Source organism: Galleria mellonella, unplaced genomic scaffold, assembly GCF_026898425.1.
Source record: "Galleria mellonella isolate WM207_F2 unplaced genomic scaffold, CSIRO_AGI_GalMel_v1 utg38, whole genome shotgun sequence".
Classification (NCBI taxonomy): domain Eukaryota; kingdom Metazoa; phylum Arthropoda; class Insecta; order Lepidoptera; family Pyralidae; genus Galleria; species Galleria mellonella.
Window position 1 is genome coordinate 6413394 of NW_026442090.1, and position 26635 is coordinate 6440028.

At 28.5% G+C, this 26635-nt stretch overlaps 1 protein-coding gene across 4 annotated transcripts in view; it reads right to left on the reverse strand.

The window, feature by feature from the left end:
• Positions 1-952: 952 nt before the first annotated feature.
• Positions 953-26635, reverse strand: part of LOC113522859 (diuretic hormone 45) — a 77367-nt gene continuing 51684 nt past the window's right edge. Inside the window, exons 3-6 of one of the 4 annotated variants that reach the window (XM_026908701.3) lie at positions 14727-14858; positions 13295-13387; positions 5145-5331; positions 953-3468 (exon numbers count right to left, since the gene is read on the reverse strand). In XM_026908701.3, the coding sequence (XP_026764502.2) occupies positions 3428-3468; positions 5145-5331; positions 13295-13387; positions 14727-14858 (453 nt within the window). In that variant the 3' untranslated portion in view covers positions 953-3427. Of the gene's footprint in view, positions 3469-5144; positions 5332-7759; positions 8567-9536; positions 9694-10971; positions 11897-12246; positions 12421-13294; positions 13388-14726; positions 14859-26635 lie in introns of those variants that run through there. The other 3 variants (XM_031913918.2, XM_031913919.2, XM_052897893.1) reach the window with 3 other exon arrangements.

A 26635-nucleotide genomic window follows, 5' to 3' on the forward strand; every position in this document is an offset into this window, starting at 1 on the left:
TGAAACACAGCTATGCGAACACAATTGCTTCGCGGTAGAAGCAATGGAATATTTATTCATAAAGTTGTATTCAAATATTTTTAAAAGTCCTTTCCTTCAACCGGAAATCGAACTAACACAAAGAGAAAACATATTATGATTTGCCTTTGTACTCATTCCATTCCCGTATTGGTGCCATAAAATACCTACTGATGATATCGGAAGTCAATATAATGATCAAATATGGACAATTATTGGTAGGTAAATATCGTATCGTATAAAGGAAAACTATTAAATCTACCTTGCGTATATAAATATAAGTACTTCTTCAATAGGCCATTGATATATCGAGAAGTATCTTTTAAATATCTTAAAATCATTAGATGGAGATTTACATATTTAATAAAAAAAGTAATGTTTCCTTTAAGTAAAAAATTCTAAAATAAAAAACAAGTACTTTCTACCTATTTTCCATCACGTATACTATGGCCATTATGTTTGGTTTTGCAATTTGACGCGGAATCCTGAAAAACTCATTAATTACGTCAAAGAAGTTCGTGCTGAGATTAAAGTTGATTGACCTATTTATTTAGAACCTTTTCATTAATGTAATAAATATAACGTACTTGCCATTGGAATAGCCCAAGTAATTGGTTAGCCAAATTTCCAACAAAATGCAGTAATTCCTTCTTGACTAGAAATTTAATTATGGATTCCTGTTTATGCCGCCTCTGCGCTTAAACTCACCATATCAAAGACATATTACATAGTTGTGTACAACTATTTATCACTTAAGTAACTCGCGGAATCTCGTTTATAAGCTAAAACTTCATACCTATTCGGTTAAATTAATATTAGGTATTTAGATTTCAAAGCCCTCTGCAGATATTATATTTATTTGTAAGAGGATTGCTCTATTACGTAGGAGGTAACTACAACATATGAAAGACATATGAATAATTTAACGTTTTTATTGAACGTAATTTAATATTGTATGCATCTATTACACTTTTCTACGATTTATACGCTAGTAGAGATCAATTTTGAACATAAAAATATTTATTATTATAAATGTATAACAGCTACACTGTACATAAAGTTTATGTAGAAACTAAACAACTATTATTAGCATAGGTACATCTGCAGTGCTTATATCTAAAGTTATTAAGTAAATGTTCATTAAAACAGTCAGCTAGTCAACTTAAACATCGCATATACAAATAGTAATATTTTATTTTTGGCACAAAAAAATCATTGTACAGAAAATTTCACAAATGAAAATTTGAGTTTAAAATAACACTTAATAACAATAACAGGAGTAGAAAAATACTAATGAAAACATGTTAGGAGAGATAGTGACATAGAAGAGCAAGGCTGTTTTCACTACCAACAAGGCGTCACGACAACTTTTGTGGGCGATGTTGAGCTGGATAACATACGCCACAATATTATCAACTAATGTTATCTACAGTTTGTTATATTATAAACCACACGTGTTAAGCAAAGACAATCAACTTGACAAAGCCTTTATCAAAATAATATATAAATATGATTGACAGCACTAATTGTAAGTTGTAAATTCTATAAACCATACTGTATACATTGATAATAAATAAAGATAAAATTTTTTGACTATATTTCTGTAAAAACAAAAATGATACAGATGTTTAAAAATGTTGCAAAACAAAGGCCAAAGTGGCCTCAGCATAAATTGTTGCAGTATACTATAGTAACAACACTGGTATTCTGCCAGGTTTCATAGTAAAGTCATGCGTACAAACATACAGGGAGAGAAATAGAGGACGCAAATACCACAATTTATATTAAAAATGTGATATAAATGTGTATATTTGCTGTAATGTTATAAAAGCTATTTATTAAAAGCAAACTCCTCCCACATTAAAAAATACCATATGTTGTGTTTATCAATCGTTTGAACTTAATATTAATATAGCGTCTTTCAATCAGTATTTAGTAAGAATCGAATAGGTTCTTCTATTGAGATGATTTTATGGCAATAAATGGATAGGCTAAGTATATAGAATTACGATATTTATTTAAAATGTATATTTTTATGAAAAGATTAGGTTGAAAACTTCAAATCACACGAGTGCATAATCATATTTTTTACGAGTGATAAGTATAGCGCTTTATATTACACCTACATGGAATTTATAACATATTTCGTTTACTTACTTCATTGTATATATTAAATTGTTGCAACTATTTAAATAGGTAAGTATAATACTTTTTATATATAAGTATTTATATAAAAAATATTGTAGAGTTACTTATTATGATTTAATGGTTAGTAGACTATTTAAATATCATGAAAAGTTTCTGCTATGTTATTTGCACTTTTTTTTGTAAATATTTTGAATAGGTTTATTTATAATTCGTTAAATAGGTATATCAACAAATTATAAATAAACTGGCGTAATATAGAAATATTAAGTACACGTACTTTTTGATGTCTATGTATTTTCTTTCTGGAATGAAATTGCTTTTATAGGAATTCAAATATGTAAAATATAACATGACCAATACCTAATGGATTTTCATACAAAATTGCCTTCTGCGTAAATATACCTATATATTTTTCATATTCTAGGGGAAGAAAGTAACTATCTATTTTTATATTATAGATTTTAATTAATAATAATAATTTATAAATTGAATATTAAAAGTTAATAGGTATTTTTCTTATATTATAAATGAGTCAATCGGTACAAGGTAGGTAAAAATAATTGAGCGCCAAGGATTTCGATAAGAATAAACGATTTATAACTCGTCAATAAATATTCAGACATTTTTCATGTTTATAATATTAAGGAGATTTAAAAGCCTGAATTTTTTTTAATTTTGTTAATTTAAATTTTTTTGTAACTGAAAGATTGGCAATAAAATCAGGTATATAAGTATTACTGCTTGTAATCATATTTTATTATAAAATTAAATAAGATTATAGTTAAAAATAGATATTACTTCTGTTTTAAGAGAAATATAAAAAATAAAAATATCAAAAGACCGTTTATTTGATTTAATTCTAGGATATAATATACCAAAATATCACGTATTGTCTTATTTATATATAGGTAGTTATTGAATTATCATGTTTTCATATATTATATTATCCCAAAGGTTTTTTAAGTTTTGAATTTAGATATTTTTTTTTTATTTAGAGTAAAGAAACCTAATAAAAACGTATAATACGTTATCCAATAAATTATTATATATTACTGGCCACATTTAACGGACAAACACATTGAAAATTCTGTATTAAACTACGTATTGCTATTACTTTAAAACTCTACGTGGTTTTGCATAGTGCAGTTTCGACGAGATAGCGTTTAGATGTAGTTAGTGTGTGTTCAGTTGACGCAGCATCTTGCTCCAGCCAGGTAGTGTCAACAGCTTGCGGCGACGGAAAGGTCAGTGGCCAATGGCTCTAGTTGTCGTAGCGAGATGATGCGGATTTCGCCCAGAATCCTATGCGAAACATTACGAAAAAGACAAAAATAATTAACAATTCAAATGTACTAATTCTAAATTGTCGTTCGTAAGTATGATACTCACTAAATATTTTTTGTGTACTTGGAATCACAAATAATCTGACTATTTGTGATTTCAAATACTTAAAATAATGAAATAGTTTTCTGTTCGACTGTCACAAAAATCGTAGCTGTTGCCGTGTGCATAGTGTCTTTTTTTAACACATTTTAAAATGCTTGCATCGAGGGACAAATTTTCTTCCATTGTAATATAGAGAGACTAGCACGGATGTACTCGTAATAATAAAGGTATCAGAGACATCGTTTTTTACTCAGAGTTGTGACCAAAAGATTAATTTTTATTAATTATAATTTTTGTTAACTTTTTGCAAAACATACAGAGTATTTCATATTATTTATTTTGCGAAGACTTGCAATTACCAAATGATCATAGTGCTACAATAAAGCAGGTTGTAATATGAGTAAATCCGTCGGGAACTGTTTTCAGTCGCATGGAATGAACGATAAACTATTAGGTGGACAATCAAACCGCAGCCACAGTACCTACAATCTTTGAAATTCAATAACAGGATTTAACAATGCCACTATACAGAACTTTGTTTTAGAAGTCTTTGAACAATTCAACATTTCAACATTAGTAGTTTATATAGTTACCTTTGACTTTTGCACGTTTGTATATAAAGATATGGAAATAATACAGCAACTTTATGATGATATCTTCTTTGGTATAAGTACTTAATTATTAAATAGATAATTATTTAAAACTTAGGTTATATACTATATTAAGAAAATTAAATTGCCAAATGTATCATATACATGTATAAGCGCATCACTACAGAACGACTACAGCTATTTGGTGCATTTTTTGTATTCTATTTAGAAATTATCAGGACAATGAAATGGAGGAAAATTTATGAAAAATCGTTGATTATTTCTCTTTTGCGAAGCCGGGGTAGGCAGTTAGTTTCTAATAAAATTATAAATATTTTAATAAAATTGAGGTTACGACTCTATTCATATCTTAGTTTTTTTTTTAAATACCTTGCATTTTGAATTCTTAAATAGGTTGAGATTAGATTAAACATTTTACATTCCAACAAAGTTCAAAATCTTAGCCTTCTGTAATCTGTTTCAGCTGAGTAAATCTCATTCATGCAGTTCCAATGAACTCGTGAGAAGAGTACTCCGTATCATAGTGCAATTAGTTGGCAAATTTTTATATAGTTTGACAATAAAACTAAATAATATTTAATATATTTTACAATAAATATTAAATATTATTCTCATATGAATACAAATAATACAAATAAGTACTTTCTAGGTCTATAGTACTCGTTACTGAATTACAATCGTAAACATGCAATAAGGGATAATTATGTTAAATTTTATGTACTTATTTTTAATACTATTAATAATAATATATGTGTTGACGGCTCACCTGATGGAATTTGGTAATAATAATATGAATATAAGTTGTACTATGAATATAACAAAGTACACTGCTTGAAGATTCCATATTTTCCAATGCCACTGTTAAATGATCTCTATTCCATCCTTGAAGACTAAGATCTTATGCCTTCATATCCATTAATCTTACAGCCATATTGCACTTTCTAAACCTAACATTTATACAAGAACTGAAATATGGTTTACCTCGTTTACCGACGTTTTGCAGGAAAAGTCGGTTCGCGACGGCTTGCCTTTGATTCGCTTCACGCATTTGTTTGCGGGCCACCTCCAACAGCAACCGCTGCCGTAGCACCTCCATTGGATTGTTGATTGAAAGCGACGGCATCTTGCGCTTCGCCCGCGCGTGACCTTCACTCAGCTCGCTCAGCCTCTGCGTCAACCCCAACTGACACTTTAAATCTCAAATTATTATAAAATCAATTAAATTAGACTAATACTCGTAAATACAAAACATAAACATATTTTACAATATATCTCCCTAATAGTGACATTAATAGAATTATTAACATAAAATGGTATATAAGATTATAATTTTGAAGGAATTAAAATCTTTTATGTAGAACGTTAATAATAAAACATATTATTGTATTAAAATAATTAAATCATACAATTGTAGAGTCGGTAGACGGATGGTCGTAAGACAGAAATGAATAATTAGTAGCTCCCTCGCACACGGATTGTATTGTGGCGTGGACGTAGGCGTAATTATACAGAATGCATGTATTACAATATACAGTGACGTCTCTCTCGCACTACGTGCATTCTGTACGATTACACCTACGTTACGATTCGCGTACGAAAGTGTTAAATATATCTATTTATATGTTTATCATAAATTTCATTATGAATAAATTTTGCACGAAGTCCTAAATATTGTAACAGAAAACCGTTAAAATTTACATACTACATATCAAAATAAAAACAGTTCGTGGTAGTTTAATAAAGGAAAATAACAAATAAAATGACTTATTGTAAATGCCAATGAATTTAACAAATAAATAATAATAGAATAAATATCATATAGGTACGTCTTAACTTCTCAGAAAGAACTATCTGTTAATCGTGTTGTTCTATTCATACTAGGATGTTCATGATTGAAAAATAATAGTAGCTAAGTAATGGAAGCATCACTCAAATAACTCACTAAATAGTAACCAATTTAATTTTTTTGCTATTATAATTGTGAAAATATTGAACGAAAAGTACGTAAAACTTTCTGTACGGATTTAAATAAAATTTGGTGTATATATGGTTTATATCCTATATATAATATATACTTATGATAAAAAAAATGAGAAAAATTACGTTAAGTTAAAATTAAGATTAACCAGGGCGAATTCGCGGGATACAGCTAGTCCTAATCAATACTACAAATGTAAAAATTCATTCATTATATTTATATATTATATTCATTCAGTTAATAGATAAATAATAATTTATTTATTACCACTTGGTTTGTTTACCGACTCAACGAACAATCGTGAAATGATGTAAACACGTGCCTATAGTTTTTATATTTTGAACGGAGAAAGACTTTTTAATTTGGTCAATTAAAATGTCTCAATCATGTGAACAAAGTTGTAAGAGACTATTAGTAAGTTTAATTAAAAAAATATAACTTGTAAATATATAGACATCGTCCATTATTCAAACGTATAATCGATTTATTTGATTTATTCATATTCTGTGAATATACCTAGCTAATTAAATTTTTTGAAATTGATATAGCTAATTAATTGTGCGATGTGAAGTAGGTACTTTTTCTCTTAAAAGTTATAAAAACAAAATACCAAGTTAGTATGCAAACCATAATATTGTACTTCTACTTTCGAATCTTCAATTTAGTTCGTCTCATAGTAAATTTCTTAATCTTTTTATTATTATAATCAATTAAATATTGTGCGTCTTTTTAGGTACGAACAATTTTTAAATAGAAAATATAACTAATTACAAATAAGTTACAATTTTCTCATAAAAGTACAAACTATGTAAAATTTGAGACGTTAAGATTTGTTTATAATATATATGGAAGTTTATTCTTATTTAAAAATAAAATCATTTATTACACAATATATATCGTTGATTAAAAAGACGAGAAATAACGTGACATTACGCTAATATAAGCTTTGACTTTCCTCAGTGTTTCATATACTCGTATGAAATTCCATATAATGCTGTATATCAAGTCTTACATTACACCCAGTATTATCTACGAACAGCCGTACTTGAGATTGCATGCTTCCCATTTCAAGCATTTCAATAAATGTGTGCATCTAGACAATAGCAAATATAGCATTCTGTTATTCCTAAGTATTTTAAAATGAGAATGGAAGAGTGTTTTGTTAATTAGCAAATAAATGTACCGCGTTCTTATCAATTTCAAACAATTTTGATCTGTGTACCTATACAAAAAAGAAATTTGAAATCTAACCCATGTCACTTGGCTTCGGCTAAGGCTTTATATTTTTTTCTTTCTTTCATCTATATTTACAGTCTTCTCTATACTCCTTCCCATTCTAGTCAAATTATCTTTCACACAATTCATCCGTCCTATCTAAAAAGAGTCTTCTACTGACAACCATTCACATCCATATTTAAAACTTTTTGAACACATTGTCATTGTAAATTTCCCCCTGATTTACGTAAGTATTATCTTAGAAAACTGTATAGACATATTTAACGAGGTAGGAAAAAATATGAACAAACTTAGATCGCTCATGTACTTTTTTCAATACACTATAGAATATATTTTTCGGATTTATACTACGTTAAATAAATAATATGAATAAAACTGCAAATACTTTAGACCATTTTTATTGCGTTTTCTCTTTTGTACTATTTTATTCTAATTATGATCTAAGTTACAGAACACCAATTATGATACTATACATAATATTCAATTGTTACCATAAATATTTCAACAATAATTATGGATGAAACTTTATAATTATCTAGCTCGTATCTTCGAATAAAATAAAACAGATAAAATAAAAGAAGAAAATATTATTCCTACTTTTGTTCTCTAATTTTACTTAAAAACTTATTACAATCAAAATTATTACAATAGTTTACATGTGACGACAATAAGAATAAACGATATGATATTGAATCCGGTTTACACATTTTGGAATATTTTGGCATATCACTTATCTACCTAATTTCATGTCAAATAACTCTAATATTCTTTAAAATACGATTTATATTTTTAATAAATATGAATACTTACATCTAACCCTGACCAATATTTTACAAAACCAATATTTTTTCCTAAAAATTCAATAATTTAACTAAGTAAACAAACTTCTTTCAAAAACGTGATAAAACATTCTTTACAGAAAATTTTGGTGCATCTGTATCATAGATCACATTATTAAAATAGTCCTATATTTACTATAAATAACTATCTACAATTCATTAATAATATTTAAGTACTTTATATGTATTGTTTATTGTATTTAAGTAATTACATGAATTTCACTCAAAGAGTAATAACATATATTTTTGTTATTGCGTCATCATCTTGCGAGCACAGAAATTCTGGAACAATCTACTGAGGTGACATGCTTAAAGATTACCCGCTTCCATCGAAGGAGACCACTTCCAGCCTGTAATAAGAAACGAAAATGTTATTACTAATAATTAAATGTTATTTCAATGTCTGAACACTCCAATAAATTGAAGTATCTAAATGAAATTGGAACTATAAAAAGAAAAAAAGAATAGAATATTATCTAATCGAATTACAATGTCTTTTTGAAACTAATTAATTTGTAGAAATTACAGGATACTCTAATTTTAAGGGGTTACTTTCGAAAGTATAATTAATTACCTAAGCTATCCCGTTGTCTGTTATTAAACATTTTTAAAATTTGATGAATAAAAAAGTAGTCATTAATGTGAATTAAAGGAGGAAAATATTTACAATATACAAAATGATGTACTATAAAAATAAATTATGAAAGGTTATGCTTTATTTATAATGGTTGGATAAGCTATATATTTTTTTTAATAAGTTAAAATGACTTTTCTCTATGTATTTACCCAACCTGAATACTATATTATCTGAATACTATATTCTATTTTCAATTAATTACTTATTATTATCAATTATATATGTAAAATAAACAAAATTTGCTTCATAATAATAATCGCCTTTTCTATAATAAGAACAAATTAGAATATTCCAACGCCGTGGTACGTATATAAAAGAGCAACTCTATGGTATTTAAAACCAAAGAAAAAACATAAATCTGAAATTAATTCGTAACCACGTCTTTTCAATATTTGTCTTTTCATTGATTCCTATTATTATTATTAGACATTAATCATCTATGACTTCCACCGTCGTAGTGTTTTTGAATTCTTTTAATACGGGGTCTTTCAGGGATAGAGTAAATAAGTATTTGAATTTGCATGTAATATACAATCGTCACTTAATATTAGGTAAAATTGTGGTCAAACGCAAATTTAATATATGAAAAAGAAAATAGGATATGTATAATTTTATAGAACTGCCGCGAACTCTATTCAGATTATCCAAACATAAGATAATTATCTAAATCAAAAAATACCCACCTCGCTTGCCAATGTCATTCAAGAAATTTCTATTAACTGCAGCTCTCAGGGCCTGAACCTTCCTCTCCTTTTCGAGGTTCAACTTTTGCCGGAGCACCGACATCGGCAGATCGATGGACAGTGATGGCATACGGCGCTTCACTCGCTGGCTGCCAACCTTCATTTCACCATCATGCGCCATAGATTAGCAACTGTTTCTTATTCTCTTTAGTGTGTTATATTGTAAGTATATAAATAAATATAATAGGTGTGAAAGAGATGTATGTATATAAATAAATAAATAAATATACTACACTATTAAATTATACAATTGTATGTATATAAAACAGATTTATATATATCTTGCACCACCTGCAATGCGTTGTGAAAATTATTTAATTGTACGTTATCTCAGAGAAATACGTATACCAGAATAGAAATAATATTCAGGATCTTATAAACTAGTTAAATTGTGTAAATAATTTCATATCAATCCGTTTAGTTGTTTAAACTCAAGTGAATCAAAAACTTAAAAGTAAAAAAATATATTTAAGTTTATGAGCTTATTACTCATATTAGTTACTAGAATGATAGAATTTAGATATTTAAAGTATTTAATAGAGCCATATCTATTAACTATGCACTTGGATAGGTATTTTTTTATGTTTTGATACACGTAGGCATAGATAATCATTAATAAATTGTTACTATACTTGGTACATATTAATAGATATAGTATATAGTCGGTATCTAAACCTTCATAAAGAAAAAATAATATGTAAATCATTGCAAATCTTCAGATAAAATTAAAATTTATCTGTCATATTTTACTCCAGAAAAATTATATTAAAACTAATTAATTAATACACAGAGACCTGGTAATTAAAGCAAAGGGAAAGCGTGTGCCGTGTATTAAATTAAACGTTCCTAATTAACAAAATTACCTATCAGTTCCAAAAAATTTTTCGCATTAATTTATTGCTTTTTTCACTCATATAATTCTTTATTACTTTTTTCATTTCAGCAGTATTATCAGTATTATGGAAATTTAGTACTTCGACTTAGAATACTTAAAAGCAAATAAATCTTTAATATAAAACTAAATACTTATTTAAAATACTTTATCTATTTAGATGCTAAGGGTTTGTTACATCATTACACCAAATACTTATAAGGTATCTGGAACAAAAAGTATTTAAAATGCCTTTTTAAGAGACACCATCCGTAACGCCTATTTATTATTCAACCCTACAGCAACACCTGTGACAGTTTTGGGAGGTGTCAAACAATCAATATTTTAAACGTACATTACAAGGTTATAAAAAAAAAGACAATATTTTATAACAAAAAATACATTTATTTAAAAACATACTCTATTAGAATGCTTAAGCACATTACATAAATAAGAATAAAAATAGTTTTTCACTTTTAATCACCTTATGATTATTATTTGCATTAAAAATTCGGTACTTGGCATATAAACTTCTGGTGTAGAATTGAATCTGAGGTTGTTTATTTTGAAAATATTAAGACGGCAATATTTTTAAGAGATACTTAATAATTTGTTTTGTTAAGATATATATATATATATATATATATATATATATATATTTAATTATATAATAAAATTCATTCAGCTTTTTGACTTGATTGTAGTGGTTTGTTTTTTTTAATTGCCCTAACAACTTGTTTCTTTCTGCTAATAAATTTACAAAGTCCAATAAAACAATGCACGATAAAATAAATTATATTTACTTTCTTTAATTATTTTCAAATTTAACTCAAACATAGACTGATTGAGTTAAGATATATTTTAATTCTACGTAAATATTTCTAATAGCGTCAAATAAAAATAAAGGCTAGATAAAGATAAAGATATATAACATGATGCATTTCTTTCTGTATACAATGTTACAAAAAAGCAAATAGATTAGCAATAAATACCAATGTAGTTCATGCCAAATCAAGTTTTACCCAAGTGTCTATGTAGATTGTTGGTTAAACTATTCAAGATACACGTAGGCATGTATTAAATTTTGAATTTTACTTGGTTTTACTTTTCTTTATTTTAACAAATATCAGGCCTCAAAGAAAATTAAAAAGTACTTGTCCTAAGTTTTCCCCCATTATAGATAAATTGTTACTATACTTGATAATTAATATTAAAGACAACACTCGAACAGAGCTATATTTAAATTGAAACATTAAACAGTATATAATATAAATTACACTATGCACAATATACGCAGCCATTTAGATATATTTAAAAAAATCTCAGTGTCTACATACTAACAGTTACGTAAATTACGTAGTATTAATAATATGACTAGTTGCCCTTTACGTTTTATCTTCTTTCTTCAGTTGTGACTACTCCATCGATGCTACAAAATACAAAAAAAGAATTAATAATTGTTATATTGAGCAAGAGTTGTACAAAACTAACATAGAGGGCTTCATGCATGATTTAGCTATTTAACATTCTATTACGCACTTTATTTACATCTCATCTACTTGGCAGCATTCGCTACACATTGTACAGCATATTTAACGGAAACCTGATTAATCATTCATGCATATGTATGTCGAACATATGTTATCAACATCAATATCTCTATACTGCTACTTATTCAATTCAAAACATTCAGATCTATTTTTATATATCAGACTTACTTATTACAAAACATTATTGATTTAACAATCGATCAGTAAATGATTGAACAATTTAAAACGGTTAATTTTTATCCAGTGTCTCACCTCGTTTTCCAACGCGGTTGAGAAAATTCCTGTTGTTTTGAACGAGTCGTTCCACGAGACTGTTGTACACGCCCCGTTGCAGAACATCAACTGGCGGGTTTACAGAGAAATCCCGACGTTGACGTGTCAACCTCACGTTGTTACTTGCCACCTTCATGTAAATCTTTTTAATGTATAGCCTTACTAAACAGTTCAAAAAGATAATTGGGCAAATTTATGTAAATCTAATAATGTTATTACTGTAATTATCCAATTTTTTTTTTATCTAAATACCTTTGTTGTTTTTTTTTTTTTATAATTTCTAAAATTCCTTGCATTTTTTACACTTTGAAAAAAAATCTGGCATCTTCAAATCTCGTGGGAGCCGACCCGTCTCTTGTTGACATTGTAATTTGTTCAACTAATTACAAACCAAGTCCTAACCTTCATAAAAAGGTCTGAGAAAATGTTGAACAAGTAAATAAGAAGGAGTTTATAAAGTCGAATTCCAGTTACTGGATTTGCTAAAATAACCAAGCGACGAATATATTTAGAAATGAAATAATTTAGGTAATTGAGAATTGAAAAATTTAATTAGCACTGCTTTGATTAAGGAGAATGTGGCCACAGTGCAATTACTTGTAACGAGCATTTCATATAGAGCAGTCATATTCAAACAACTTAATAATTTGCATGATATTGTAAACAAGTACGAGAATGTAGTTATCTACATTCTCGTATTTGTTGTAGATTTATATCTACAAAAGATACTTGTATTAATATAAATAATATTATCTATGACAAAAAAACTTTGCTGTATAATTGAATATAGTTTGTAGTAGGAAATGCTGAAACTTTTCATCATTGATGAGAGTTGCAAACAAACCATGATTTTGATAATATCACATATTATACCTATTTTTTATACCGAGTAATCAGTTATAAATCTACAGGATATATGTAATACAGTTTGACAAATAATTTTCAACACGAAATGAATACATAGCGTATTATATATAAAATAATGAAACTTATTGTATCGATACCTGTGACTCGTGGGGCATCTCAGTAAGCAAGTAAAGCCAGGGTGCACCAGCGTACCGGCCCCCCACCGCAGGCATGGCATAGCTGACACCTTCCTATAACAGACGTTTTTATATCAAGTACTATTTTCATCATATTATTAAATATACTTAATGATTTATCATTGATAACTATTAATATATTGCAACTGTACACTTATTAATCAAGTCTTCCACCAGACTAACCTGTCTTGTTATAAAAAAATATATTCGAATACTTAATAAAAATAAAATTAGTAAGAAGAAACAAACATTTGTATATGTAAGGGTAAATTCAAAATTTGACTGTCAACAACCATCAACAACAAATATATTTTGATGACAACGAAAATGCGTTTAAAATTGTCTTAAAGTATAAGTAGGCAGTCATGGCGACAACTGTGCAAATGTTACGGGACCAATCATACGATTGAATAGTATCTTATAAAAAAGTAAAAACATTTTCCTTTGCACATTCTCTGAAGCGGATTCGTACAATTTTCCAGCTAGTGAACAAAACACACATATTCAACCAAGAATACCTCACCAAACTACACACTTGCCTTGCGGCTCACGCACACTGGTTTTACCTATGTAAATCAAAGACAATATACACATACCTCGAAACTATCAAATTTATCCTTTCGACTTTGATTCTGATTTTTATTTGCCTTCAATTTTATTTTTATTTGCATAATAAAAACAAATAATATGTCACATAAAACATTTGTCTCTATTCTGTAAAAGCAAAGTTTAAAAGTAATTTTCATGCCATTCGGCATTATTAATTTGTACAAGGAATACATTATATATATTGTATATTTGGGTTTCATTTATAAAAGGGAACTGCTACAGACGACCGGGTGCTGCTGTTCATAGGGTCACAAATGTTATAGCGATATGACAACACTTTTAGAATACTAATATACTTGCACAGCACAACAAAGAAATTGCGAGAGTAGTATGTTTAAGAAGGGCCATAAGTTTTTATTGAGTTAGAAGCTTGAAAATGTTTACAAAACCTTTTTTACAAATAGGTATATTCAATTTGACTCTTTTGGAAAATTTTGTGAAAAATAATCTTAGTAATAGTAAACAAACAATAGTCTAAGAAAATTTCCTTTCTTTCTTAACAACGTACTAAGATCTCACTGCTAAGCATAGGTACGAGAATAAGAGAAGTATTCTAGTCTACTGTTACCATACTAGCTAAACGTTTACCATACTAGTAAAAGTTATTTCGAGGTCTTTCTCACTGCAACGTGCTATGTTTCCTTAGTTAACTCCCACGAGATTCTAGGGTTGAATAGAAGTGGTTCCACTAAAATAATTCGATCCACTAAAGTAATACGCCTACACTACGACTCATAGGTGAACGCAATTATTCAATTTAAATTGACTAAATATACAAACTTACATCATCAGGAGCAGGAGGGTCGATTTGTACCAAGTCGAGAGGTGTGAGTGGAGAGAGGGAGTCGGGCGCGGGCGCCGCCGCAGCGCTAACGCCACCAGCCACCACAACCGCGCACCATAGTGCCCACCACATCTGCAAACATCAAGTAGTTAAAGTATTCCCGTATTTGGTCGCATAGTAGGTAAAATGAACTTAAAATTATGATCAAGCGACAGTTGTTATGGAACAATTTGATCATTATGTCTTTTACAATGTTATTATAAAATGGTTTAGACTATATTATACAGAGTATTTTGTACTGCGTAAGCTTTATTGTACATTCTTATTTGAAATTCGGTCTAAATTACAAAAAGGACACTAATTACTTTATAGAATTATACAAGATTATAAACCTTGATATGGCTGTGTGGTCTCGATACAGAATACATCGTAAGAGGCGACTTAGGGAACTTAAGTTTAGAAGGATAGACAGCACCGTCTCTCTTAAAACATCACTAAAATGTAACTACTGGCAAATCTCCCCCTTATAGCGGAGGCATATATTTATATATAATAGTGTAACAGTTAACGGCTGGTATATCAATCTATCATCTATAGTCTATCATCATCATCATCATCATATATGATGATGATAGATATAATCTTAATTGTCTTTTTTAAGTTAGATTATGTTGTTAACTATTCTGGAGAAATAATCGTGTATCTAAACAAACTAATTCTATTTGAGATTTCTTTCGTGAATTGATCTGATTTCCCCGACACCGCATGTCACTTCATGAAGCGAGCCCCTTCATGCTTATCAAGGTTTCTAAAGATTTTTTTTCAACGTTTTTACTGTTTTTTTTAATTTTATATTAATATTCAAACTATGCTTCAAAATAATGCAAAAAAAAATACTTTAATTCATTTATATTGGTTTTCAACGGAAACACTGGGACTTGTGAATCTTATTATATCTCGTTCTATACCCGTGTTTTCAAGGATTACTTTAAAAAGATAAGCGGATGCCCACGTTTTAATCTTGGTGCAAAATTTCAAAGACATTCAGGTTCTAAAAATAAAATGATTAAATATTAATTTACATTAATTCCAGGTCCAGAGATAGATGGACAAAACGGTGTGCTATCTATTTTTTCAAAACCTCTTATATAATTATAACTTGTTTTATAACTTGTCTTAAATATATATTGTTTTAATTTTCTTTCTGTATGACATATGTATGAATTACTTAATATGATATATGTATGAATTACTTAATATCTACTCCTATTCCATTCCAATCCGTTTTTATAATTCTGATTTCAATTGGTAGAATAGTACTAAACTCTACCTCTACTGTTACGACTGAAGTTTCTTATTTTTGTGTAGAGCGTAATCTCATATTGTGGTCAATTAATACTAGTCATTACAAATATACCACGGACACATAGTAATAATCTAACTTTGTATATATAATTCCCATGCTTATTACAACTTAAAAAAAAAAAAACTACATTTATTTGTATAAAAGTGAATATTATCATTGGATGTTTAATTTTTTGTAATCTTTGCTTTTATTTTTTGGGAATGCTTATGACATTAATTTGTTTTTATCTAAGATGATCGTATCTAAGTTAAAAATAAAATACGTGTGCACGCACCAATCGCGTGCAATTGATATCGATTACTACTGTGTACGAAATTTCGCAATCTTTGACAAATTAAACTAGAGCAGGGCCACAATGTATATTAGTCTAGTGTTGCAGGCGTCCATAGGCTACAGTAACCGTTTACCATCAGACGGTCTATATGCTTGTTTGCTACCTTCGTGATATAAAAAAAAGTCTAAACACAACATTGTAAGTTTTCTTTATATTTTACTAGTTATTACCTGCGACTTCGTCCGAGTAACTAGGATTTTTAGAAAAAGTTGCCTGTTGGAAATTTTACGAGAGAGGAAAGAAACAAACAAAAAAGCAAACTTACTATTAAATTAGTCATATCATAAAAAAGTTTTTTAATTGTAAAGTTTTGCATCCAATTTTTTTCTACGAATAGATACTAAACATTAGTATATACATAGGCATTGAGTATTTCTGAAATGCTTCTTCATATTAACACTAATATGACGTTGTATTAAAGAAGCTATTGCATATCAAATTAAATAAAAGAAATCATGTATTATTTATTAATATAACGGTTCCTAATTTCTAAAACGTTAGAAAGAGCTTGCATTCAGTTGTTCCTATTTAATACAACAATTTGTTTTCATCTCAAATATTATATATACTATCATCCGAGGTACATACTATTATAGGACAGTAAGTAAACTCCGATTCAGTAGGCAATGGAGTATTTACAAGTCGTTGATAGATATGCCAATTCTTATTATCTTATTTAAGTACACCAGGATTGAAATAGCAAATGACAAGGTATATTTTTAACTGTATTTAATTCACGGAACATGGTTCCTACCCTGTTAATGCGTGATTGCATTTGAAAGAATCAAAGAAGATTTAATGACATTCTCTCTTCCTGTTTTATTGTAGCGAGCCGAATGTATTAATCTTACACAAGGTTTTAAGGAAATCTCTGACGCAGACGTAGAAAGAAACTGGGACGGAGATTTAATATGAAATAGAAATATACATATTTTTTTTTTTTATTTTTACTACTTTTTATCTGCAGCTTCGTCCACGAGATTAGGTTATGTTCATTGAACTGAACAAAAAGAAGCCAATGTTTTCATGCTAAAATTATATCAAATTTAATGACGATCGTTAGAACAATTACAACACCAAATAACAAACAAATACAATTAAAATTGATAAATAACAATAACAAATCGCAATTTTTATTTATCCAAACTGGTTGTCAAAACTCCCACTTGTTTGTCTTACTACATACTTATAATTATCTATTTGTAGCACTGTAACTTTCAAATCGATATAATTCAAAATTTAAAAATGGAAGGTTTTACAAAACCTTATCTCGTACATAACGTCGTCGCAAAGCAGTTGTATCGTGACTATTTCTATTATAAGGATAGGACAATAAACTAACAGGGTAACGTGGCTCCTTAACTTTCTGAAATGTACGGTATAAGGGTATTAAAACCGTAGTAGTATATTTTAACCAAGGTATTACATATCATTGTCCGTGTCATAAGGAGGGCGAATGGGGATGGGCAGCAACGTTTTGGACGTTTTGCAACAACAAAGAGATGTTTTATATCTCCAAAGCCTAACTGCAGTTGCCAACAATGGCAACTACTGGCAAAAGGGGCGGCTTATGTTCAGCAGTGGACAGTTAAAGTCTGATATAATGATGATGATTACATATCATATCTACACATCCATTCTAGATGATCGTGATAATTTCAACATAAACGATAATCAAAATAAAAAATTGAGTAGATCCAATTGTAGTAGAGTAGTAAGACTTATTGTACAACAGAATTAAACTAAATAAGTATATAATAATAATAATATAATAGTAATAAATAATAAGTAATAGGTGTAGATTATACCACCTATTCAGAATATCTCCCGGGGTCCGGATCGCAATTGATTGAGCCTTTGACTTTTGCTATTAGGGATATAGCCTCATATAGTATGCATTTTTGAAAGTAATCTCATAAATATTCAACAGATTTATCCATTCTGATCATGCTCGACGGTTCACGTACGTAACATTACCACGTACACAGTTTGACTTTTAACATCTATTATACTTTTACCATTTAATAATAAGTGAAATAAGGCAATAACATAATGTACAAAATTCGATATAATTTTACTTTTTGTACAATATTACATTTTTAACCAACTTCCAAAAGATGAAGGTTTTTATTTCGTCTGTATTTTATTCTACATTTACACTACGCGGTATTCCCTCTAATTCTCACTAATTTTGACAACTATTTTTTTTAATCGGTATATGTATTTTAATAAGGGATGATCTATTTTAATGATGATGAATAATGATGAATATATTTTAATGATATCGTACTATTATTGCTAAAAAGCTAAAATTCTTAAATAAGTAACTACACGTAATTTAAGAGGAAATAGACGCGGTACTGATCGGGTGGTAGCACAAAAATTTCAAAGAATTATAGCAACATTTTTTTTTTATGAATTATTACTCCCCGAATAGAATATTTATATATTAATCTAGTTATAGAAAACCTTATATTCCATTTCACTAGATATTAATTTAGGCTTGGATACATGTAAGCTATGTAATAAATTTAAACCTTTTTTGTTTATTTCAATTCAGTTAATACATAAAATATCTAAACTTTAAATAAATTTGTCCTGTCTGATAATTGTTTAAATATTATATAACCAATAAAATATAAATAAAATTTAATCGAATTGAGTAACATTTTATAATAGTAATATTCGTATGGGTAAATAAAATTTTCGAAAATAATATATATCCTATGTTACACGCTGATCATGTAACTTTCTATAAGTGAAAGAATTTTTTAAATCGGTTAAGTAATTTTTGAGTTTATCCATAACAAATAAACAAGTAATCAATAAAGTCAAACAAAGGAACAACAATTTTTAAAACAATGATTCTGCCAACTGTACAAACATGGATGTATAATGTGGTACGGAGCAATGTGGTACGGAGCTTCATTATGGCGTTATGTAGCCGATATCTAAAGTATTTTTATATTACAAAAACGTGCCATTCGTGCTATTTACTGTTATGGGAAGTCGTGACTCATTGAGATATAAATTTAAAGAAGCATTTATCCCCACTGTAGCTTCAACATATATATAATATATAGGTGAACATCATGAAAGTATATCTGTAGCGGAGAATCTTATAATTTCTATTCAACATATAACAATATACTTTTGAAACTACAGCAGATGGCCTACTCAAAATTTATTTTGATTTGATATACTATATCAATATATATGTGTACTAATATAATATAGAGACAGAGTTTGTTTTTTGAACGTGCTTGTCTCTATAACTACCATTTTGATACATAAAATTCTTTTTACACTTAATAGTTCTTTTCTTGAAGAAAATTTTATATTACGATACAATCTCGGCCGAAGTCGCAGCATAGCTAGTATAATATAAATTCTTACTATAATTTAGAAACGTAAAAATATGTCTTAATAGTTCAACCAAACGATATTGGGTGCAGAAAGACTCAGGCTACTTTTTATTTTGGTCAATTACTATATTATCCCGGTTACACAAACGAAGTCACTGATAAAAATTAGTACATACATAAATATACCTACTTGGAAGTTATGGAGCAATACGTGTTCAAAGAAGCACGTTCGCTTGAAAGAGTTTGATTAGTATTTTTCTCAAATATGTGTTTGAAAAATTTCTATAAGCAGTTCGTGGATTCAATATTCGTTGGTCGTATACAAGAAATGAAAACTCTTTCATATTACATATATAAATTTTAATATAGGTGTACATTTTTATTGAGTTTGGTTAATTGAAAGATAAATATAAAATTAATAACGCTCTTATTCTAATGGATAAATTACAGGAATATTCTTTCTGCTATCTGAACAAGATACTTCCGGATTGTACAGGCACTTGTTATTTTATCTTAATTATCTTGTTCGATATGAATGAGGGATGCACATATGAATATTTTCAACATGATGTACCTATACAGATTTTTATACCTATTTAATAATAGTGGTATATTGCAATTTTGTCTGTGTGAATTAGGCTAACAAGTATCCTATATATTAATTTAAGATATACAAGTTTATACGGCCAAATTAAATGTGGTAACCGTCGCCTGTATGAAAAGATTGATGAATGTGGACTAAATAGAGGTTTGTTTGAATCGAAGCATTTGCCATTCCATTGTTTCTGCCTGCCATAATGGGAGACAGGCGTGACAGATATGTATGTCTGTAAGATATAGTTTCTCTATGTTCTATTTACATTCATATCCATTAGCCATTTTAACATGATTAACAAACATATTTACTAACTCAAGATAGGTATACAGAGAGTAGACAAGCTACCTAAATCTATTTTATGAAGTTGCTTCAATTATATCTTGATATAATATCTATTTTTAAAATATACCTATATAGTTGCACGAGTATGATGTTACTTAATAGATTTTAGCATAACATGAAGAACATTCTTTTATTTGGAAATATATTAATAGCACAGAAAAGTGTCTTATGATTTGAATTCTTAGTTAATTTATTAAGTAGAACTGTCTTAAACAGTCACAGTTTCATCAAATATAATTTGCTATCTCAATACATATACTGAGATTTCGTGTTATCAGCCAGATAATTCAAAGGAATATAAAATAATAGTTTACAACGCTATTTAATGAACCGTGATACTTTAATACAGTAAAATTATGGAAGTTAAATATATAAATACTCTAAAATAATCAGAATATAGGTTATTATTATCTTGATATAAAACAAAAAAATTTCGCCGGCATGACGAAAGAACAACGAGGATTATTTCAAGGTGAGTGAATTATACCAAATCTTCACATGTCAGTGAGTTAATAAGTACTGTCTCACTTCGCCATGTTTATTTCTTATAATATATATAGATATAGAGAAATTCTGCATGTAAAATTTTTATATTTTTTATAATTTTCATTTAATATGAATTCATTTAGTATTCTAAGACAGTTCGGGCACAACACCTTATTTAAATGTTTTTTTAGTATATTTGTTCAGAGCGTACATAATAATTAAAGCGATTAAGATGTTTATATTTGTTTATTATGTTATTCATATATTTCTCTATAATCTATATACGTATATGTTAATTATAAAAACAATCATTTGCTCATTTTGTAATAGTATAAAATATTATAAGTTCCAGACTGGAGAGTTTTCGTTTAGATATTTATCCTACAGACGCGAGAAGTGGCTTGTCGGATTTTACGATGTACGTCAGATATTTGTCTTTTGCGGGATTACGATACTCATCTCAACACACATTTCACTGACCTTTATAAAAAAACCTCAGTCTGTTTAGAATAACACAATGTCTTATAACAAAACTTAAATCCTTTGCAATTTTTCATTTTTCTTTTTTTTAAGAGACTAATTGAGTCTCCTGAAACAAAGGAAAAAAAAAATAATAAAGTTCTATAAACAAGTACAATTATAAATAATTTACCAGAGGGAGACTTTGTACAAAAGTCGATTGCTTGGGTACCTCTGTCCCATTCGTGTTTCAACCGTGAAACAGTTGTGTTTGCATGGCTGTGTTTCGGTTTGGAGGATGCGACATGGCGTGAATTTACAGGGTACAAAGGAATAACACCTGAGTCCTCGGGAATGGCAACGCATGGGGGTATCATGGGCGAAACAGTATACTCTGTTATGTCCATGGTACTGCTCATGTCTATACAACTTTCCATATAAAGCTTGTTTACCATTCTAAATAAAAAAAAAAAAAAGAAACCTGTTCAATATAATAATCGACTAACAATGTGTAGGTTTGGCATTTCATTTTTTTTTTGGGGTTGGTAAACGAAGTCCACCTTGTGGAAAGTGGTTATCATTAACTATGAGCACTTAAAACAGTGGGTCAAAATTATGAATTTATTTTGTTTCTTGATCTTCTTGATTTCGTTTTAACTTTTATATACCCATTTTAACGTGCGTTGGAATAAAAAATATGTTATATGTTAATCCGGAATATTTGTGTCTGTGTTTAAAATATTTAAATCAACTTTTATTTATACTATATATGGCAAGTCATAAAAGTAGCTGTAGATATCATGTTCAACATTTACTCAGAAAATTATACGTTATACAGACGCCAAAAACATGCAAAGGAAAGCAAAGTTTCATCTTAAACTAAAAGTATCTAACAATTTTAAAAATTATGACACATATGTATTTACTGACTTTCACATATTTTTAAAATAATGTAGATTTAATACAATAATTATATTTGAAAATTTTATTACATTTTAAATTTACTGCTTAACACTGTAATCATTATATCTGTATCAATCTAGTTATGTTCACTTTTTACCTCAATTTAAAAACTCAATTAACTTATGTACCAAATTTAAATTTATATTACACATGGGTTTTTGTTACCATTAATTGTCGTAACCCACGACTTTATTAAAATAATTTTCATAACGCGTGTGCCATGGAATTTCTTTAATTTGCAATATCGATATTTTTATTCTATTGGATTTTTGCGCTACTATAGAGTTAGAAAATAAGCTGACAATCTATAGATAGTGACAAAAAAATGAGTAACGAACATTAAAATAAAATAAAAAATGGAGGTTACTGTGTCACTCCTGGTACCCTTCAAGAACCGACACTTTATAAGTCATGGCTACCTAATGATTAAAAACGAGAATTAAAGCTCCATGAGGACCAATTGCAGGTAATACAATTATCGAATATTTTTGTATAAGTACTATTCGGAACGTCAGAGTAATTGTAACAAATGGTATTTACTCGTATTTACACAAATGACCCTTACACTGTGTTCCTCTTGATTTGGACGAGGTCCTACACTGAAGCCACAGAATAAACAAGAGTACACACTGAAGTGCTCTGTATACAAAGGACCCCAATTCTCAAACAACTTTTGCTGTGTTTAGCCCACTGGTCCATTTGCCCTCATCAATGTGAAGAATGCCTAATTAAGTGAGGATTTTTAATTTAATTTCGTTATTTTTCACCATTTTCATGTAAGTAAAATATTGTAGACTAATTGGGAAAAAAGTCAGGTGTTAAATATGAGTTGACATGGAATTACAGAAAATATATTACTAAGGTTCATAAAAATTATAAAAATAGGAAAGCAATATCAATAACACAGAAATTATTGAGGTAACTGGATATATTTATAGATTTGATTTATATTACGGTTTATTTAATTAAAGAAGATTTAAAATTAGAAATAAATCACGACAATGACAATTTGAAATTGTTGTCTTTGAAACAATTTCGTGCCGATTTTGCTTAATTAAAACCTAGTTGTAAATCTATTTTCAGCATAAAATATGTTATAATGAAAATTATTGTGAATCGTGTTAAGAATTTGTGAGCAAACGCATTTCGTTATGCATTTAATATATTTTATATCTTACTCTTAACTGCATTTAAAATAATCCTACCAGACAACAACATCACATTATCCCAGGAATTTGTGTAATTTTATAAGCATAAGCATTGCCGACTTCACAAATATAAAACAGAATAATATTAATTGGTAATAAATTCAATGACGTATAAATTTAATTAATTCAACAAAATATTCGTGACGAGTGCCGTGTTAAATTTTTCAATTACTTATTGGTGTAATAATTTTAACATTTGGTACTTTATAATTAATTACGCCAAAATTGGTATCTAGAATTAATTTGAATGAAATGAGAGGTATTTTGCCTTGTATTATTTATAAGATGACGTTAATTTGTAGATTGTACTACCATTCAACCATACAATACCATAATTGGTTTCAAATAATCAATAATCATATGTATACCTGTATATTTTTCTTCGTGGTCGATTTATATTTGCTTTTTTCTAACATTAATGTCATGACGCACTACAGTCGGCTTTGACGTTATCATACAAAAATGTGTTTGTTTTTTTATTTTATTTTGTCCACTAATGCAGAAATTGTATTTTATATTATATACTTACCATAAGTTACATTTGGTATCTGATTTACATTAAAAAATCCTAAACAGCTTCCTCAAAATAAATCATCACAGAGGGTTAGAAATGTATAAAATATTTTTTACTTATATTTTAAAATGAGAAAAACATATTTTTGTAAAGTTTTAAAGTTGACATACACAGCGATGTATCACGCGTTGCATACGATAACAAGATTAGATGTTTCCGACTGTGGTTGCAGATTGTATTGCGGTCAAAGCGAATACGTAAACAAACAAAACATTCCTATCCGTATTAGAAAATTGTAAAACGGTAGTCTGCTCGTGTTTTTCACTTTTTACACTAAATTATTCTACATTTGATAATATTTATTTTACTTCACATCCGAAGTTTTGTTTGATTTTTTTAAGTACCATATCATGTATTCAAAAATATTACAGTCAAATAGTATAATTATCATTGTTTATTAATATTAAGGAAAAAACATAGAAACAAAGTAGACTTTTTACATAAAAAAATGCGTAAGTAACCAAAAATGTCGTATATAAATAAATGATTCTGATTTTTTGATTAGTGAAATCAGAAATAACCGTAAATATTATTACATTGTTTTATTTTTACATCATTTCAATGTAGAGCTGTAATAAATTACCAATGTAAAGGTCGTTATTACGACAAAATATCAACCAAAATGATCTCTTATGTACCTACTTAATCCGTTTAGGTACTCGGTAGATGTAAGCCATAGTTTTTCACAGCCACAAATAACACAGGTAATTTTACTGAGAGCGGAGCAAACCTCATCCCTCAAGATATTATCGTTCCTGAAACATCTTTTTGCTTAAGGCTTCCATATCTTAAATCCAGTCCCATTTTCTAGACAAGTAAAAAATATGAATAAAAATCTCAGTCCTTCTGTTTTCTAACAATAGTAGGAAATAACTAGGAAATAGTCGCCATTGTATATTCTGAAGACTGTAAGATACTGATGATGTAACTTGATGATGATACTGTTAAATGAATCAATAATGAATTTTATAAATCTATTATAAATGTGAAAGTTTGTAAAGATGTTTGAATGTTTGTTAATCAAACATATTAAAGAAACTATCAATATTATATGTTCTCTAGACTGATAGAGCTTGAAATTTAATAATGATTGATACATCATTAATATTACGTACGTAAAACTTTATTAATTATTAAGATATATTTAAATGGATGAATGTTAGTTGAAATTTGATAAACAGATAGACCAAATTACATAGAACACTTCTATGCGATTGAGGTGATGACAATTGCAGAATACACTTACTTATATACGTAAGCGTAGAACTGTGAAAAAATGATTGTATTTTTTACATAAGTATAAATTGCCAAACTGATTTTAAGTCGATAAAGACGAGAAAAGTACTATATTTAATGTATTTATTTATTTAATTCTTTATTGTACACACCAGTTATAAGAATATGACAGAGGTAATCAAATGTACAAAGGCGAGCTTAACTCTAATAGAGTTTTCTTCCAGCAAACCCAAAGTGGAAAGGAGCACCAATGTCAGCGGATAGAGCAGTATACAATATTGTGACAATTTTTAAACAGATAAAATTAATTACATTATATTTAATCGTACAGATACACATATACATATACATAAATATATACCTACATCTATGCATATACTTAGACATACATACACATGTATGATTAAGAATCTTAATATTTTCGTTAAATATAATAATATGATATAATGTGTAGCTCATATTATGAATGGAGTTCTGCTCACTATTGTGAACAGTGATCTTCAGCTACTTAATGAATAAAGCAAAAAATATTTTTATTATGAGGCTATTGTTCCATTTATATTACAATCGTAGATGATGCAAAGCCCAAGAAGACGCCAACGTTATCTAGCTATACGGAACAATAGACTACAAGTACGTCAGTAGAGCAATCTACATGCTCACTAGTTAAACTGAATGCTTCGAAGCTAACCGACGATGAGCTAGGGTGTCCGACGTCCATTGTTTTCTGTATAGCCATAAAGCTGGCATACAAGTCATCAGACTTTTCGGACTGTTGCTATCCAGGTATAATTCGGCATCAATGTGTTTTTAAATAAAAAAAGTTAAAGTTAGAGATAAAATACAACTTTTGATTTATATATTTATATGTCGACATTAATAGTAGCAAGTAACAAGACAATATGTTCATATTTAATAAATTTCCGTGTTTCGATTACATACGAAGTAGATATATTTTTAAATACATTGTTCCTAAAT